Source organism: Aulonocara stuartgranti, assembly GCF_965226115.1.
Source record: "Aulonocara stuartgranti genome assembly, chromosome: 18".
Lineage (NCBI taxonomy): Eukaryota > Metazoa > Chordata > Actinopteri > Cichliformes > Cichlidae > Aulonocara > Aulonocara stuartgranti.
In genome coordinates, this window is record NC_138954.1 from 151,390 (window position 1) to 170,972 (window position 19,583).

The following is a 19,583-nucleotide window of genomic DNA, read 5'->3' on the forward strand; positions in this document are numbered from 1 at the left end:
TACAATTTGGGGCTGTGAAGGTTCTCTTCTCTTCTCTTTTTTTTTTTTTTTGCCTGTCCCGTTTGGCTCTTTTGCCATCAGAATTATTGTCTAAAGGCGAGGAAAGATGCCCAACGGATTTACTTTACCAAATGGACCATCCCAGCCTTGCCGTAATGGTCTATTTGATTCACCTTTTATTGTTTATTTTATTTTTTATTTTCACTTGCTAAATACGGGACAGACTTGAATGAGGAAAAGAAAAGGGAGAAAGGAAGAGGGGGAAAAAACAGCGGAGAAGAGGGACGGGGATAAAGGGCAAAAAACAAAAACCAACTAAATAAGCAGACAAAAAATACATCTATCAATCACCTGGATTACCTGTTGAGAAAGAAAAAAGAAAACAAGAAAACGAGAGCAATACTGGTGCGACCAACTGTTCGAGTAACAAAAAAATTAAATAAAAAATACTCCGCAACTCTGAAAGTCTCCGTGTGGTCAACAGCAGACACACATTGTGCCCCTATCATGGTCTAAACCAATCAAAGATAGTCAGGGGCGGGACCTCTCTGATTGGTCGTGGTCCAGATATTCATGTAATCCGTGTGTATGTTTGAAAGTCCAGGGCGGGCAGACAGACAGAGGTGAGTAGCTTGAATAAAGCGATATCGATTCATATTCACATCCTGAATCAACTTTTAAATATAAATGGATTTTGCCAGAAATGACAGAATCTCAGGTTAAAGCTCACAAAACTATTTCAACAAACAGCAAATGAGAGCACGTAAACAGATGCCACACAAAGACGTAAACGCGGACCCGACGCATCCGAATCAGCTTTCTCTTCCTCGGCTTTCTCACCCAACGGCCCTCACACGGCATCGGGGCTGAAAAGCCGACAGCTCACTGATCCTGATGCGTCGGGTCGGCGCTGTGTTTACGTCTTTTTTTGCGCTCGATTCTGAGTCGCGAACCGGTCGCAGCAGATGGCCCCGCCCCTCCCTGAGCCGGTTCTTCCGGAGGTTTCTTCCTGTTAAAAGGGAGTTTTTCCTTCCTACTGTTGCCAAAGTGCTGCTCATAGGGGGTCATATGATTGTTGGGTTTTTCTCTGTATCCATTATTGTAGGGTCTACCTTACAATATAAAGCACCTTGAGGCGACTGTTGTTGTGGTTTGGTGCTGTGTAAATAAAATTGAATTGAATAGAGGAACTGCAGGAATGAGTCACTGATCCATAGTCTGATCAATTACCAATTCAATTAAACATATTTGTTCAATATGTGCGGTGAAGGACATGTCCTGGTCAAAAATGACTCCAAGGTTCCTCACAGCGTTACTGGAGGCCAAGGTAATGCCATCCAGAGTAAGAATCTGGTTAGATACCATATTTCTAAGATATTCAGGGCCGAGTACAATAACCTCAGTTTGATCTGAATTAAGAAGCAGAAAGTTAGCGGCCATCCAGGTCTTTATGTCTTTAAGACATTCCTGCAGTTTAACTCATTGGTGTGTGTTATCTGGCATCATGGACAGATAGAGCTGGGTGCCATCTGCATAGCAGTGTAAATGTATGCTATGTCTTCTAATGATGCTGCCTAAGGGAAGCATGTATAATGTAAACAGAACTGGTCCTAGCACTGAACCCTGTGGAACTCCATAATTAACCTCAGTGTGTGAAGAGGACTCTCCATTTACATGCACAAACTGGAGTCTATTAGATAGATATGATACAAACCACTGCAGCACAGTAGAATAGAATAGAATAGAATAGAATAGAATAGAATAAAATTCAACTTTGTTGTCATTGCACATGCACAGGTACAGGGCAACGAAATGCAGTGTGCATCCATCCAGAAGTGCTTTAGTGATATAGATATATTACAATATATATTAGCAATAATATAGATATGTGAGTATATTACAGAAATGGGTCTATTATGGTATGTTATAATGTACACGGTATGAAGTATGTTGTGAATATTCTATAACTATATGTACAGGCTGTAGTGAGTACAAGCTATGTACAGGCTATGAACAGGATATAAATATGAAAAACTATACAGAAATCTGAGATATACAGCTATACAGAAATGGGAACTATGCAAGTTGTAAACAGTTGTAGAATTAAAATTATCATATTGTACAGAATGATTATTTACACAGAGCTATACAGTAGTGCAGTTAAAATAAGTGAGATATGTGGATAATTTCTACAGAGGTATGTAAAGTGCTAGTGGTTGTGAGTGGTGGTTCAGTCCATGTTATTATTGTGTGTTTGACGGTACAGTTGTCCATTGTGTGTGTAGGTGGTTGTGGGTGTGTGTATATGTCCAGTCCATGAGTTTAACGTGGGTCAGATGTCAGGAGGCAGAGTTCAGGAGTCTGACAGCTGTGGGGAAGAAGCTGTTCTGGTACCTGGTGGTCTTAGTCCGGAGGCTCCTGTAGCGCCTCCCAGAGGGCAGGAGGGTGAAGAGTCCATGTGATGGGTGACTGGGGTCTTTGATGATTTTCCCAGCCCTTTTCAGACACCGCTTCCTGTAGATGTCCTTTAAGGCAGGAAGTGGTGCTCTGGCGATGCGCTGGGCAGTTTTCACGACCTTCTGCAACGCCTTCCGGTCCGAGGCAGAGCAGTTCCCGTACCAGACTGTTATACAGTTGGTCAGGATGCTCTCGATGGTGCAACGATAGAAGTTCACCAGGATGTCTGAGGACAGGTGGTTCTTCCTCAGAGTCCTCAAGAAGAAGAGGCGCTGGTGAGCCAACCAGCTTGGAGCAGTTGGTCGTCCAGGTGAGATCCTCGGAGATGTGGACTCCCAGGAACTTGAAGCTGCTCACACGCTCCACAGCCGTCCCCTTAATGTGGATGGGTGGATGTGGGTCAGCATTCCTCCTGTAGTCCACGATGAGCTCCTTGGTCTTCTCGGTGTTAAGCAGCAGGTTGTTTGTGTTGCACCACTCAGCCAGACGATCCACCTCCTCCCTGTAGGCGCCCTCATCGTTGTCACTGATGAGGCCAATCACCGCGGTGTCATCTGCAAACTTAATGATGGTGTTGGAACCATCAGCAGGTCTGCACAGTCGTGGGTGAAGAGGGAGTAGAGGAAAGGGCTCATCACACAGCCTTGTGGTACACCGGTGTTCATTGTGATGGTAGATGAGCAGTGGTTATCCAGCCGGACATGTTGGGGGCGGTTGGTCAGGAAGTCCAGTAACCATTTGCACATGAGGGAACTGATGCCCAGGTCTGTCAGTTTCCTGATGAGTTGTGAGGGGTGGATTGTATTGAATGCTGAACTGAAGTCTATAGGACTTTGGAGCGTGATGTCACGGGGGTGGGCGTGGAAAGGATTTTGGCCCGATCCGCCATTTTGGGGGTCTAAGTAAGGAGCGAAATCATAGCCATGGTTCGTACTTGCTGTGTGGTCGGCTGCAATGTTCGATCTTACGACCGGCACGGGAATAAGTTTGGATTGTCTTTTTATGCTTTCCCAACCTGGAAGCAACATGAAGGAGCTCATGTATCGGATATTACCAAACGAAGGCGTCTAGCCTGGATAGCAGCCGTGAGACGAGCTGATATCATGTTCTGTTACGTCTCCAGATATCAGCTGGTGTGCTCAAGACATTTTCATTCCGGTAAGTTCTAAATATGTTCACATCACACTTTATAGCTGAATAATATCATCGTCTCGGAACTTATAGAAATTGCGATCAAACATAGAATGGAGTGACTTGATTGGTTGATGTAAAGACAATAAATGAAATGAGACAGGAAGGACACAAATTGGCGTTAATAATTTACCCGATTATCAATGTGTTAATTTGCATGTACTTTACAATTATGGGCATATAATATGATAACGATATTTTAGCAGTTAAATGATAAATGTGTAACATTAATTATGGTGGGGGGTGGAAAATGGCTATTTCACTCGATGCACTCCAGCTGACTTACTTTGATGACGTACTCAGAGTTTGGCGGCTTGAAAATAGCCAAATCTTGCACCCAGCCATTTGTAAATTGGATGTGCGCCTCCAGTGACTTGTAATTACGAAACTGGTTCGCTGTGTAAGCGCTTACTCCACAAACAAGATACGTGAAGATATCGGGGTAGGACAGTGGCGGTAAGTCGTCTGGGTCTTTACTCCACTGCCGTATTTCAAATGGGTCCAGATTTGCGATGCACTCTATTTTTTTTCAAGTACCGCTGCTTCGCCTCTGGACGCAATCGGTCTCTATACCGTCCGTTTTCTTTTGAGCTGCTTTTAAGCATGTTTCTTGTCGTCGTCGTTCCAACACAGTGTGTTTGTTTTGATTCGTAGACCCCGAAAATGGAGCTGCGCTCCCACAATGCATTGCGGCGTGACGTCAACTCCAAAGCCCTATAAACAGCATTCTGGCGTAGGTGTTGTTGTTGTCCAGGTGTGAGAGGACAGAGTGCAGTGCGATGGAGACTGCATCCTCTGTGCTCCTGTTCTGGCGGTATGCGAATTGGTGGGGGTCCAGGGTGGGGGGAGACAGGATTTGTAGTGTGCTAGGGCCAGCTGCTCTAAGCACTTAGTGATGATGGGGGTGAGTGCTACTGGGAGGTAGTCATTGAGGCTAGATGGGTTGGAGTTTTTGGGTATCGGGACAATGGAGGTGGATTTGAAGCAGGCCGGTACCACAGCGTGGGCCAAGGACAGGTTGAATATGTCTGTCAGCACTCCTGCAAGCTCCCCAGAACACGCTCTGAGAACACGCCCGAGGATGCCATCAGGACCTGCAGCCTTGTGGACATTACCTGTAATACCTACAGCATGTTCTAATCGCTCTAATAGGATATTATGGTCGACAGTATCGAACGCTGCACTGAGGTCTAGCAGGACAAGCACAGAGACGAGTCCACTGTCAGAGGCCATAAGAAGATCATTTGTAATCTTCACTAAAGCTGTTTCTGTGCTGTGATGAGCTCTGAAACCTGACTGAAACTCTTCAAATAAACCATTCCTCTGCAGATGATCTGTTAGCTGTTTGACAACTACTCTTTCAAGGATGTTTGATATGAAAGGAAGGTTGGAGATTGGCCTATAATTAGCTAAGACTGCTGGGTCTAGAGATGCTTTTTGAGTAAAGGTTTAACTACCCCTTGTGATGTCCACGGGTCATTTTTGTCCTCTAAAGAAATCTTTTGCTATCAAAAATGTGTTTTTTATTCATCAAATGGTCTGAAAATAACAGAAGTTATTCATTACTATACTATGAATGATTGGAATAAGTTTTAAGTAATTTGATTTATTTATGTGGTTTTTATTGAATTTTATAACATTGGTGGTCCTCGTAGGACAAAAATGACCCCAAAGTACAAAGTGTTGCAAAGAGCCGTATTTTCACACCATACTGCTTTCAAACATCTTTGATCTTGGATCACTGATGTGTGGGGTCAAGCACTGGTCATAACAACCACAACAGGCAGCACAATGAGGAGGCAGGTGCTCTATATTCAATGAAATTTTATTTATACAGCGCCAAATCACAACAACAGCCGCATCAAAGTGTTTCGTATTGTAAGGTAGACTCTACAATAATACATACACAGAAAGTATCCTCAAAAGCCTCCATTGCACTGGAGATTTGCATACTTTGATGAGCATACTTTTTTTTACCATGTTGTGCAAAGCAATGACCAGTAGGACAAAGCAGATATTGTCCTCTAGTATAATGAGGAGGGAGAATCAATGTTCAGGAAGATCCAGGGTTAGAAGATATAGAAAATATTTGTCAATATTTAGAGCACATGCTACCCTTTCTCTGAAAAAGCACATCAGCCACCTGCAGAAGTGGAAGAAGGCTATGAAGTGAAGAAAAGTGATGAAGAATCTGAACTATGTTCAAGTAGGTTCTCAGGCATCCAGGACATGGTAGTCTGAGGAGCTTGGAGAGAAAGTGACTGGGCTTCTTGAAGTTTCTTGAATTTTCAGAATGTGAAACTGAAATAGAAGATGTGTCAGAGGACTACACATCATCCATTTCAATTATCAATCAATCAATCAATCAATCAATCAATCAATCAATCAATCAATCTTTATTTATAAAGCACTTTTCATACAAAAAAAATGTAGCACAAAGTGCTTTACATAGTTAAAAGCAGCCCACCCCACCCTCCAACTCACTCCCCACACTCTCATTAACATAAATGATGTGAATACACACATACCCCCCCCCCCCCCCCACACACACACACACACACACACACACACACACACACACACACACGCGCACACTTAAAGAGTAAAAATTGGGCTGGGCTCGCATGAGCCAAGTGAGGAAACACTATAACAGGGAGCCGTCTGCACCGGGAGCCGGTCACAGACCGCAGCCTCCAGGCTGGGCACACAGCAGGAGGGAGGCCAAGGAGCCCCCCAGCCAGGCTAAGAGGACCCTCAGAGACCCAGCAGCCAGTCGATCACAGCCCCGGTGCAGAGAGCACCCTCTGAGGAAACACTGGAGATATGACACAATAGGATATATACAGGGTAAAACGATAAAGTAAATAAGAACAGGATACAATATAAATATAAATAGAGTAAGAAGATTAAAAAATGAATAAGAATAAAATCAATAAATATTAGGTAAAGTCTAAATTAATAATAGAATAACAGGATAGAATAAATAAGCATAAAATAAATAAACGCTAAGTAAAAGCTAAATTAAAAAGGTGGGTCTTGAGCCTGTTCTTAAAAACATGTACGTTCTCTGCGGCCCTGAGCTCCTCCGGCAGGCTGTTCCACAGACGAGGACCATACCACTGAAAAGCTGCCTCTCCGTGAGTATGTGTCCTGACTTTAGGGACAATTAAAAGGCCAGCACCAGAGGACCTCAGGGTCTGCGAGGGTTCGTATGGTAAAAGCAGATCTGAGAGATAAGAAGGCCTAAGACCATTAAGACATTTAAAAACCAATAAAAGAACTTTAAAATCGACCCTGAAACACACGGTGAGCCAATGCAGCGATTCTAAAACCGGTGTAATGTGGGCCCGCCCTCTGGTCTTCGTCAGCACACGAGCTGCCGAGTTTTGCAAAAGTTGTAAAGTTGAAATATTCTTCTTAGGAAGACCAGAGAGCAGGGCATTACAGTAATCAATGCGACTGGTAATAAAAGCATGCATCAGCATCTCTGTGTTGGCCCAAGAGAGAATAGGGCGGACTCTGGCTATATTTTTTAGATGATAAAATCCAATTTTGGTCACATGTTTAATATGTGGGATAAAACCAAGCTCAGAGTGAAAAATAACACCCAGGTTTTTCACTTGTAGCGAAGGACATAGTGAAAATGCCTCTAATTTAGACAAGAGTTTCTCTCTCTGAGCCTTGGGACCGACGATTAAAACTTCAGTTTTGTCCTGGTTAAGCTGTAAAAAGTTTTCTGCCATCCAAGATCGTATATCTAAGATACAGTTAAAAAGGGCATCCATTGGTCTGGTGTCATCAGGAGACACGGAGATGTACAGCTGAGTGTCATCAGCGTAACTGTGGAAGTTCACTCCATGCCTCCTGATGACACCGCCGAGAGGGAGCATATACAAATTAAAAAGTACAGGGCCTAAAACCGACCCTTGAGGCACACCACATGTCATTTTATGGATCTTAGAGGAGCATGTATCCATACTCACCATAAAAGATCTGTCAGAGAGATAGGAAGTGAACCAGTTGTGTACAGCACCAGAGAGGCCCACCATGTGTTTCAGTCTGTTTAAAAGAATAGCGTGGTCTACTGTATCAAAGACTGCGCTTAGATCCAGCAGCACCAGGACTGAGAGCTTTTGGGCGTCCCAGTTACATCTAAGATCATTTAAAACCTTTAGGAGAGCCGTCTCTGTGCTGTGGTTCACCCTAAATCCAGACTGGAATATCTCCAGGATCTGTCTATCATTGAGAAAATCAGTAATCTGAGTAAAAACAAGTTTTTCTAAGATTTTACTTAAAAATGGTGAGTTGGATACAGGTCTGTAGTTATTAAAATCATTACAATCCAAATTGCTCTTCTTCAGAAGGGGCCTCACCACCGCCGTTTTAAAGGCAGCAGGGAAGACACCCAACTGAAGAGAGCAATTCATCATGTATAAAAGCTCAGCCTCAAAAAATCCATAAAGTGTTTTAAAGAGTGAAGAAGGGATTGGATCTAAAAGACATGTGGTGGGTCTCACTGTGGAGAAAACCTTCTGAAGGTTCTCAGCATTAACCAGGACAAAGCTGTCCAGTGTCTCCTCAGGTACAATCGAGCCCTCAGATGTGTTTACAATCATATCGCGATTAGATAAAATATCAGATCTGATGGCGCTGATTTTTCCCCTGAAGTGGTCTGCAAACTGCTCACAGAGTGAGTCTGTGGGGGTTCTTTGGGAGCTGTTAAAATCAGGGTTAAATAAATGATCTATGGTGGAAAAGAGGACCTTGGGATTATTTTTGTTATTACTGATTATTTTGGCGAAGTATGAATTTCTTGAATTCCTTAATGTATTATTGTACATTTTAAGTTGCTCGCAAAATATTTGATGGTTGATAGTATTTTTATTTTTCCTCCACCTCCTTTCTGCTGCCCTGCAATTTCTTTTGAGTTTTTTGACTTCTTCGTGATGAAGACAAAGAATCAAGCAGGAAAGAGGAATCAGCTGAGACAGAGGAATATTTGCAGTAACGTGAGGAAACACTGATCTGGTCTTCTAACCTTCCCAGTGACAGACGATGCCTGACTCTCTCATGTGCCTCAGAGAAAGATGATCTACCACAGTCCAAGCACATGTGCCAGGTCCCATACTCCTTCAGTGGCTTTTCTACTCGAGTACTGAAAGCATTATACACAGTGTATTCTGCTTGTATTCTGCTTTTTAACGTTCACGTGCCAATGGATGCATCAGAGACCAAGTTGGGGTTCAGTAACTTGCCCAATGACACCTTGGTAAGAACTCCAGACTAGAGCACACAGAGATTGAACCAACAACCATCCAATTAGCAGATGACCTGCTCTACAGCCAACTCGATGACGAACAAGGAGGGACAACGAGAGAGGAAGAAAAATGGACCGAATGCAGCTGTAGGCATATGTGGGTGTGTTGATTCTTACTGCCGTGCATCCAGTAGAGTCGCTACGGCCAGTTTATGACATCCTGAGTCTGGTAGAGAAGTTTTAAAGGTGACACAAGATTAATCATAGAAGCACAAAAAGGACATAATTTCTTGATAAAGACACAATAGATGATCGTCGTTCATGACACAAACGTGCTCCCATTTGAGGTGTATGGTGTGTGTTGGTGTTGACTTGACTTGAAACACAAGTGGGTGTTCCTCCTGCTGTGATGTAAGATCCTGGTACTGATGTGACTGTATGAGCACCAAGTCCCCTTCAAAGGACTCTGTCCCCTCCAACAGAACATCCAAGTAAACCAGGGAACTTTGAGACAAAAACATGGGCAGCATGTGATGCAGGTCCAGCTGTACATGGAACATGCTCTTGTGCGATGGCAAACCGTCTGTCCTGCAGTCAGGACACGCGAGTTGTCCCTAACATTGCAGGTTTCCAAAAGAAAACAATCACCTGTAACAGCTTGTTTACTGTATATGACCCTTGGCCTGCAACTGCAGAAAGAATGCTGTCCATGATGGGACCAGTGCAGAGGAATAAACCTGAGCTTCCTCCTGCACTTGGGTCAAATATGGACACGCCTTTGTCCTCATGAAAGTTTGCCTTCACTCAGACTCATGCCCTCCTACCATGCCAAAATATAGAAAACTGTCAGGCAATGAGTTGGAATAAAGTTGAATAAAACCTTGAAACACAGAGATGGATGATATTTTATACTTGTTGCTTTATAAACAGTCAAAGCAAACGGGGTCATTTTTGAGCCCTGAGGACCACAGGTGTGATTATGTGCTGCCATTTAAAATTTATAAATGGTTCAAAAAAAGAATTCTCACTAAAGTTCAACATACAGCACTCTGTATGTTGAACTTTAGTGAGAATTCTTTTTTTAATTTTTATTTTTTTTTAAATATTTAATTTAATTAAATATTTAATTTTCTTGTTTTATTTTCGCTAAAAAACAGGGTGTATTTTTTGTAAACAAGGTCTGGTGGCCCTAAAATGTAAAATGTTGGGTAAATTATGTGTTAATGTGTTGGTCTTAAGTAAAACTAAGGTGTAACACTGAATTGATTGTCAATTTATACTTTTTACTTTAAAAAAACAGTCAAATGAAGTGGGGACATTTTTGACCCCTGAGGACCACCAGTGTGATTATTTGCTGCCATTAAAAATTTTTATAAACGCTTGAAAAAAAACTTTCTCACTAAAGTTCAACATACAGCACTCTCTAGTTATTCAGATAGTCAAAATTATCTAAACAATTAAATATTTTATTTTCTCAATTTGTTTTCGCTAAAAAACAGGGTTTATTTTTTGTAAACAAGGTCTGGTGGCCCTAAAATGTAAAATGTTGGGTAAATTATGTGTTAATGTTAGAGATGGACCGATCCGATATTACGTATCGGTATCGGTCCGATACTGACCTAAATTACTGGATCGGATATCGGAGAAAAATAAAAAATGTAATCCGATCCATTAAATATCACGAAAGCACCTCACAAAACTTGCAACACGCCGTAACTCACCTCAGAACGTTAGCACGTCAGAGCAGTATGCATCACGTGATAGAGCGGCTGTGGCATGCGGGACCTGTCGGTGGTCTGGATAGCATTTGGAGCTTCGCTAGCAACCCGGCATTTCATCTCCGACAAAGTTATCCCGAGAGAAGTAAAGCAAGTGTGTAAGTCCATCTCTGAATGTAAAGCATTCCTGCGTTAAGCTTAACAAGCGATATATGGAGCGACTGCCTCTCCTGCTGCTACTTCAATCATGAAACTGCTTAACGATCAGCTGATCGGCTTTTCTGTCGCGAGTCCGTCTCTCTAGTTTGTTTTTGGCCCACTTTGCACCAGAAAGAGTAAACCAGCGGCTGAACAACAGCAGCACGTTTAAGCTTGATCAGCTATTGTTAGAATGTATTTAATATTACTTTCTACACCAGGATCTTTTTCTACGTAGCTGACGCTGGTAACTGTGCAGGGGCGGATCTAGCAAAGTTTAGCCAGGGGGGCCGATAGGGCATGAACAGGGAAAAGGGGGCACAAAGACATACTTTTCTTTCTTATTCTCATTTAAAATGTCGAGCTTTTAATAAATAATTATCTGACACCCAAAGTTTTAATTTGATGTAAAATGAATAGAAGTCAATTACTGTATATAGTAACTATTAAGTCTAATATATATACCCTAGTAAGCTATAGTACTTTTTCCCTTTGGGAAGGTACCATCTGTGCAGTCTGCAATTTTGTTGAAGAAAGATGTTGAATCTATTTAATATTTCTTGAAAAATAATTGATTTCTGTGCATTTTTTTTCACACTGCATCAAATTAAGGTTGATTACGTCGATTAAGCATCATGAGGTGGAGCGTGAGGGGTGGTTCCCTATTTTTTATTTTTTTATTTTTGTTGTTGCTGGGAGTTGGAACCCTATTAGTTAGGTTGCTTAATATTTATGCTAAGTACTCTTTAAAATACCAGAATAGGGAGGATGGTGTAGGTTTAAGTTTATTAGATTGATCAGTATTGCTGAACTATGAAATATTTTTTTTTGCATACAGGTATAACAGAATAGCTTTAGTGTAGTTGTTGTTTTAAACTTGAGTATGAACTTATACAAAATGCAGCAAGATATTTAAAAAACAGTTTTGTTGATTAAAAAACACTATATCGGATTCATATCGGTATCGGCAGATATCCAAATTTATGATATCGGTATCGGTATCGGACATAAAAAAGTGGTATCGTGCCATCTCTAGTTAATGTGTTGGTCTTAAGTAAAACTAAGGTGTAACACTGAATTGATTGACAATTTATACTTTTTACTTTAAAAAAACAGTCAAATGAAGTGGGGACATTTTTGACCCCTGAGGACCACCAGTGTGATTATGTGCTGCCATTAAAAATTTATAAACGCTTGAAAAAAAACTTTCTCACTAAAGTTCAACATACAGCACTCTCTAGTTATTCAGATAGTCAAAATTATCTAAACAATTAAATATTTTATTTTCTCAATTTGTTTTCGCTAAAAAACAGGGTGTATTTTTTGTAAACAAGGTCTGGTGGCCCTAAAATGTAAAATGTTGAGTAAATTTTGTGTTAATGTGTTGGTCTTAAGTAAAACTAAGGTGTAACACTGAATTGATTGTCAATTTATACTTTATACTTTAAAAAACAGTCAAATGAAGTGGGGACATTTTTGACCCCTGATGAACTGCATTGTATGCAAATCGGGAGGACATCACAAGGGCTACAGCCAGCTTGAAGGCCTGTGGTACATAGCTGATTATTAGAGATAGGTTGATCATATTTAAGATCGAAGCATTAATTAATGGCAGGACTTCTTTGAGCAGTTTTTCTAGGAATGGGGTCTAAAAGACACGTTGATGGTTTGGAGGAAGTAATTATTGAAGTTAACTCAGAAAGATCAATTGGAGAAAAAGAGTCTAACTTAACATCAATGGTACTAAGAGTAGCTGTAGAAACCATCGCAGGTTGCTACATATGGCCTGGAACTAATCAGTGTTTTAATAATAACTTGTTCAATCTATCAGGGATCATGTACAAAAGCAGTCTTCTCTAAGATGTCAGTATTAAAATCCAGACTCAAACCAGGAGCTCGTTGTTCAGGAGCTTTAACCTTTTTTCTTATAAGTTACTCACCCTGAAATTTTAGTTGCCCACTCAAACCTAGCATGCTATGTCAAAACTCACCGATCCCAAAGAGTTGGCAGTTCTTCCTGTAGACCAGTATTCAACTCATCAAACACCTTCTGTGCCTTTTTGAGCTCCTCCTCTGCCTACAGACAAAGTTCATGATTAAATCAACTACAAAACACCTGCACAGATACAACAGCTGCACAGGTAACAGGAAACAGCTAATCCTTTATCTTGTGAATGTCCGTCTACACATGAAATGACTCACTTTGATCATCTTGCGGTCATTCTTCATCCCAGACGTCTGCATGGTTTCCATGTGGTGTCGGGCACTGTCATAGTCAATGAGTTTGCGGCTTCTTTTGGCGACACGGGTCTGAAACGAAAAGAAGTTGAGCTTTCATGACATGCATCCATTTCAGAAAATCATTCCCTAACCAAACTGTTGATTGCCTTGAGATCTGGAAACTGCTGCAGGTATGCATCCAGATTTAGCAGTGTCGAGTCCACCAGCTTGTTGTGGAAGTCTTCCCACAATGCATCACAGTCCTGCAGAAAATAGAAACCTAGGTTTATGGTACATATTTCAGGTGGATTTTGGTGTTCTTCTGTACTCTGGGATGTTTTTATGACTCTGACCTTCCCGATGGTCAGGACGTCATCCTTTCCATGCCAGTCGGGTTCATAGACTTCGTGCAGAGACTGAGTCAGGTTGATGGATGCTTGCTGCATCCCTGCCAATGACAGTACAATTTCAGCTGGTGGTCACAATGGCAACATTTAACTTTGCTACTCACTGCGTAAAGAAGATAAGCTTTTCTCTATCGTCCTGTCCGGAAATTTTAAATAGTGAGGTCAGAGCTCTGCCCACCTGCGCCATCTAACTGAAACCTTTTCTGTGAGGCTATGTTAGTTTACTCAGGAGTTGTAGTTCAATTTAATTCAGTTCCATTTTAATTATACAGCACCAAATCATAACAGTCACCAATTATTACTTCCAGGCTGGACGACTGTAATTCATTATTATCAGGAAGTCCTAAAAACTCCCTGAAAAGCCTTCAGTTAATCCAAAATACTGCAGCAAGCGTCCTGACAGGGACTAGAAAGAGAGAGCAGATTTCTCCTGTTTTGGCTTCCTGTTAAATCCTGAATTGAATTCAAAATCCTGCTCCTCACATACAAGGTCTCAAATAATCAGGCCCCATCTTAGCTTAATGACCTTGTAGTACCATATCACCCTATTAGAGCACTTCGCTCTCGCTCTGCAGGCCTACTTGTTGTTCCTAGAGTATTTAAAAGTAGAATGGGAGGCAGAGCCTTCAGTTTTCAGGCCCCTCTTCTGTGGAACCAGCTTCCAGTTTGGATTCAGGAGACAGACACTATCTCTACTTTCAAGATTAGGCTTCAAACTTTCCTTTTTGCTAAAGCATATAGTTAGGGCTGGACCAGGTGACCCTGAATCCTCCCTTAGTTATGCTGCAATAGACGTAGGCTGCCGGGGATTCCCATGATGCATTGAGTTTTTCCTTTCCAGTCACCTTTCTCACTCACTATGTATTAATAGACCTCTCTGCATTGAATCATATCTGTTATTAACCTCTGTCTCTCTTCCACAGCATGTCTTTATCCTGTCTTCCTTCTCTCACCCCAACCTGTCACAGCAGATGGCCCCGCCCCTCCCTGAGCCTGGTTCTGCTGGAGGTTTCTTCCTGTTAAAAGGGAGTTTTTCCTTCCCACTGTCACCAAAGTGCTTGCTCATAGGCGTTATAAATAGGGGTGGGTTTTAATAATCGATTCATCGATTAAAATGGATGCTGGCTTGGATAATGTAATATCGATTCATTAAAATCCTGAATCGATTTTTTTATATAAATGTATTTTGCCCAAAATTCCAGAATCTCAGGTAGAACGTCACAAAATTTCAACAACCACCAAACATTTAAAACAGTAAATGAGAGCAGGAACACGGATTCTGCACAAAGACGTAAACACAAAGCGCGGACCTGCGGATCAGAATCAGTGAGATGTCGCCTTTCTTACCTGACGGCACGGACACGGTCGGGGCTGAAAGCCAACAGCTCGCTGATTCTGATGTGTCGGCGGGTCCGCGCTTTGTGTTTACGCCCTTTTTGCGCTGATTCTAAAGCTGTTAGTTTGATCTCTCTCCAGACAATATTGACTGAACCAGCAGCAAAAGAAGATCCAAACTACGCTTCACATAAACATCGTCATGGACTCCCTCTGACTTTTGCTGTTTTGCTTCCACCACAATAAAATCACACTTCATGCACAGCTCTCTCTCTCTCTCTCTCTGTATACTTCAAGAACAGTTTCCCGTCTATCCCTGAAATCTGTTTTCTGCATTATTCGCTTGCTTGTTACGCACCGTCTACCGTTGTTTACAGCGTTGTCGGCCGCTGTTTTTTTTTTCCTTTTACTTACTTCCAAAAAGAAAACCTAATTTCTGCCGTTCAACAGGCTTCTGAACAAATTTAAACTTTTTAAAATTATGCAAAATGCAAAACGCTCAGCTGTGTCTCTAATAAAACCGCTGTAACTTCAGAGGTGATGTTCATAAGTTGATTAATGATTTTCTTTCGTTTTTGATCTACTGCAGAATATTTTTATAAAATCTCAGGCCAGGAAAATCACCTCCATGTTTTCTGTGTTTTATCTTCAGCTGCTTTGACACAAAGGCCTCTGCTGTGATGCTCACACCTGTGATAAAGTCTCGCAAGTGTCAGCTTCCTTTTTATAGATACAAAAATATGTAAATGTACTGATCTGAATTATAATATTTCTGGCTGTCTGAGGCAAAATTTCCCAGATTCAAATCGAATTGAATCGAATCGTGGATCGAATCGATTCAGGACCTTGTGAATCGGAATCAAATCAATTCTAGAAATCAGTGACGATACCCAGCCCTAGTTATAAAGCACCCTAAAGCGACTGTTGTTGTGATTTGGTGCTGTATAAATAAAACTGAACTGGGCGCCTCCTGGGTGAGGTGTTCCAGGCATGTCCCACCGGGAGGAGGCCCCGGGGCAGACCCAGGACACGCTGGAGAGATTATATCTCTCGGCTGGCCTGGGAACGCCTTGGTGTTCCCCTGGATAAGCTGGAGGAGGTGGCTGGGGAGAGAGAGGTCTGGGCCTCTTTGCTTAGGCTGCTGCCCCCGCGACCCGGTCTCGGATAAAGCGGATGAAGATGGATGGATGGATGGATGGATGGATGGATGGATGGATGGATGAGTTGAATTGAATATTGAATAGAATCCTAGTGAGGGGCAGCCAATCATAACAAAGTAGTCTTGAAGGGGAAGAAACTAAAAAAGCTTTTTTAAGACAGAGGATGAACTGATGCCACATTCCAGGTACCTCGTAATTCAGCAGTGGCATCACTCCTGAGTTCATATGTTTCAGTAAGAAAGTTTGCAATGTGAGAAAACAAAACAGGATTTGTTTTGGTTCTTAGCAAGATAGAGTCCTTCAGTTATTACTGACAATACAGCATAATAATATTTTTTGTACTTAAAAACTCCCCTGCAGCACATTCATGGATAGAGCCTGGTCAGTACTCTCTATGTCTTATTTAGTGAGTCACAAATACACCACAGTGGCAGTACAGATTCAAAGTTGACTGCCGCCATCTTGGACTGTTTACTTCTGTGGCTGCTCTGACTTTCCAAGTAGGTTGCAGCATTAGATAATGAAAGATCATTATAAACTGTGAATCATGCAAAGTGTCACTGAAGACGTTTCTTTCATTTGAGGTTTGTATCACGTAGATAATGAACCATACAGACCTTTAATGGCAGACATGTAGGCCTTCATCTCCCTCTGCAGCCGAGAACCTTCAGTCTGGCAAAGCACACACAAACGTGATATCAGTTATTTTACACTGGAGGAATTTGGTTTCCACATTTTGCAGAGGTTTCCTCCTGTTCAAAGGGAGTTTTTCGTTCCCACTGTCACCAGTTTCTTGTCTGAGTTTTCTCTTTATATTATAGGGTCTTTATCTTACAATATAAAGTGCCTTGAGGCAACCGTTGTTGTGATTATGCACAATATCAATCAAATCAAACATAAACTGAGGTTTTTCACACTAAAGGCATGAACTGAGCTCTCTACGACACAGGATTTGGAATCCAGGTAACTTAAAGTTTAACTCTGTGTTTTCAAGGTTACACAGAGTGTTTACGTCTTACCAGGTTACATTGCCATGGTAAGTGGTGCTGTACTCGCCTCACATATTCTGTTAACTGCCAACTAACGAATCAGATCTCTGGAAAATAAGGCCACTGCAGATCTGTTAGAATGGCTGAGATCTCATCTACAGCACGCCTGGGCATTAAAAACACCTGGTCACGTGGCTGCCTGGCCCCTTTCAGGTCAAAGGGAAATTTGTTAAAGCATATATCATGCAGTTTCTCCCCATCAGAGAATGGCTTACCGTTTACCAGAAAATCACAATGTAATTTTGTTGCTTTTATTTTGAAAGCAACTCTTATGTTACACATTTACATCTGTATAAAATTGAAAGTCTTTGAATTTTTGAAATTAATGTGAATGCTGATTAAACAGTGATCAAACATTGGAGTTTTTACATATACACTGTCTGACTGTGACACCTGCTCCCACCAGCAGTGGTTTATAATGAGGTCAAATATGGAGACAGTCAAGTTCAGCTTATTAACCAATTTGTCAGTAATTATCCAGCCTTTGTCTTCAAGTGTCAGTGAGAGCTGTACATCCAGAGCAGAGCATTGAAGTCTTCGACCTTCCAGCTCTGTATAAAATCTGTAAGTAAACTAAGCCAAGTTGACCTGGTAAATGGCCTGTATTTGTAAAGCACTTCACTTAGTTATCCCAGGTATCGTCTTACCTCCTGCCTCCGGAAGTTGATGACCACCTGTTCAAACTGCTCATCTTTGGTCTCGTCTGCTTTTCCCAACTTCTGCAGAACCTGAAAGAGAAATCACATCAAAGCGCCTGATAAATAAAACTAAGGTAGCACAATGACGTCATCACGTCGTGGACAACATTGTCGACCTTGGACCTGGGAAATACGTCACTAACGTCTTTAATTTTCAAGAGGAAAACGTGCGTGACGCGTTTTACCGCACACGTGACATCACGATCTGCTTCAGCCAATCAGAACGTGCTCTATTTGTTTTTGATGATTTCTCCGTTTCTGATGATTTTTCTCCTCAGCCCGTAGCTAATCACGTGACCTCCGAGCGGCTCAATAGCGGATGATCAGTAATACATCGATCCTCATGTGTGAGCGATCGGATTAGAGAGCGGCGGTGACCGGGCCTCCTGCAGCCTCCAGCACCGCTTCTCCATCCGCCCTCCGCATCACCTCCATCACCTGCTCCTCCTCTCCTCCCCCTCTCACCTTCTCCTGGGCTCGGTTCAGGCGCTTCTGCACGTTCTTAGCGAAGATTCCCGTTTTAATTTCCGCCATGACGACCGCACCGAGAGAGAGCGGAGGATTACCGGAGACACGGGAGGGGGAGGGGTGTGTAAGTGTAGTGGGGCGGGGCCGAGGACTCTTTGCTCCTCTGATTGGACGGTGTGTGTGTGTGTGTGTGTGTGTGTGTGTGTGTGTGTGTGTGTGTGTGTGTGTGTCCGCGAAGCTTTCAGACTGTCACGGGTTAATCTGCAGGTGGAGCAGCTTACTCACGAGCTATTTCAGGTTTTAACTCAAATCTACAGTAAACAGGAAGTGATCTAAAGCCTGTCCTGACGTCATTAAGCAACAAAACGTTCTTTTTCTAGGTGAACAAACGTTAAGGCCTGACAGCGCATATGGGCTAAACTCCTGACCCTCGCATAGAAGCTCCTTCAGCTGTGACAGGTGTGACAGCTAACCCTAACAACCAGGTCTGGACTAATGGGTCATGATCTCTGATCAATAATCAATAAGGAGTGATTGGTTGTGTAGCAGCAGAGTGATCCAGGGGCGTAATTTCCAGGTGGGTTATGACCCCCCCAATAATCCGACCCAGCCAATATAACCCCCACAATAAAATTATGAATGATCTTGCATAAATAGGCTGTTGATTTTCTTTACTCATTTCAGTTATTACCAGGAAAATAGTTGCATGTTTCGTCATCTGGGTATTTACCCACATTAATTATTTATTTAGACAGAGATCTTGACCCCCCCCCACACGCACACACACACACACACACACACACACAATGTTCACCACAAAGTTAATAGAATAATCAAAGCTAAAAAACACCTTTAATGAATATTTTATTTTATTTTATTCAATCCCCTGTGTGTGTGTTTGTGTGTATAATTACATCTGAGTGGCACTCAAACCCTAACCTGTGTGGGGCCACTTTGTGGTTTTTGTTTTTTGGGGGGGGTTTTTGTGTCCCGTTTGGAACTTTAGCCATCAGAATTGTTGTCTTAAGGCCAAGAAAGATGCCAAGCGGATTTATTTTACCAAGTGGATCATCATGGCCTTGCCATATTGGTCCATTTGATTGACCTTTATTATAATTATGAATTTATTTTATTTTCAGTTGCTACAAACGAGACAGACATGACTGGGGGATAGGACAGGGAGAAAGAATGAAAGAAAGAGAGGGAGAGAAAGAAAAACAGAGGGGAGAAGAGACGGTGAGAAGGGGGGGAAGAAAGAAAAAAACAAACAAACAAACAAAACACCTGGGTCACCTGTATGGAGAAAAAAAACAGAAGAGAAAGCAAACAACAAAGAGCAACATAATAAAAAAAACAGCACCATCACAATAAACTAGCTAGCAGTAGATATCAGTAGATACTAAATAATAAACGATATTGTGCAGC

General features: G+C 42.0%; 1 protein-coding gene across 11 annotated transcripts in view; it reads right to left on the bottom strand.

The window, feature by feature from the left end:
• The window catches only part of amph (amphiphysin), a 48,978-nt gene extending 30,682 nt beyond the window's left edge, over positions 1-18,296 (bottom strand). For all 11 annotated transcript variants that reach the window (XM_082513233.1, XM_082513235.1, XM_082513243.1 and 8 more), the window contains exons 1-7: positions 18,156-18,296; positions 17,640-17,720; positions 16,561-16,615; positions 13,395-13,489; positions 13,209-13,304; positions 13,024-13,131; positions 12,813-12,898 (exon numbers count right to left, since the gene is read on the bottom strand). In XM_082513233.1, coding sequence (XP_082369359.1) covers positions 12,813-12,898; positions 13,024-13,131; positions 13,209-13,304; positions 13,395-13,489; positions 16,561-16,615; positions 17,640-17,720; positions 18,156-18,224 — 590 coding nt within the window. In that variant the 5' untranslated portion in view covers positions 18,225-18,296. The remainder of the gene's footprint in view (positions 1-12,812; positions 12,899-13,023; positions 13,132-13,208; positions 13,305-13,394; positions 13,490-16,560; positions 16,616-17,639; positions 17,721-18,155) is intronic.
• Positions 18,297-19,583: the final 1,287 nt, after the last annotated feature.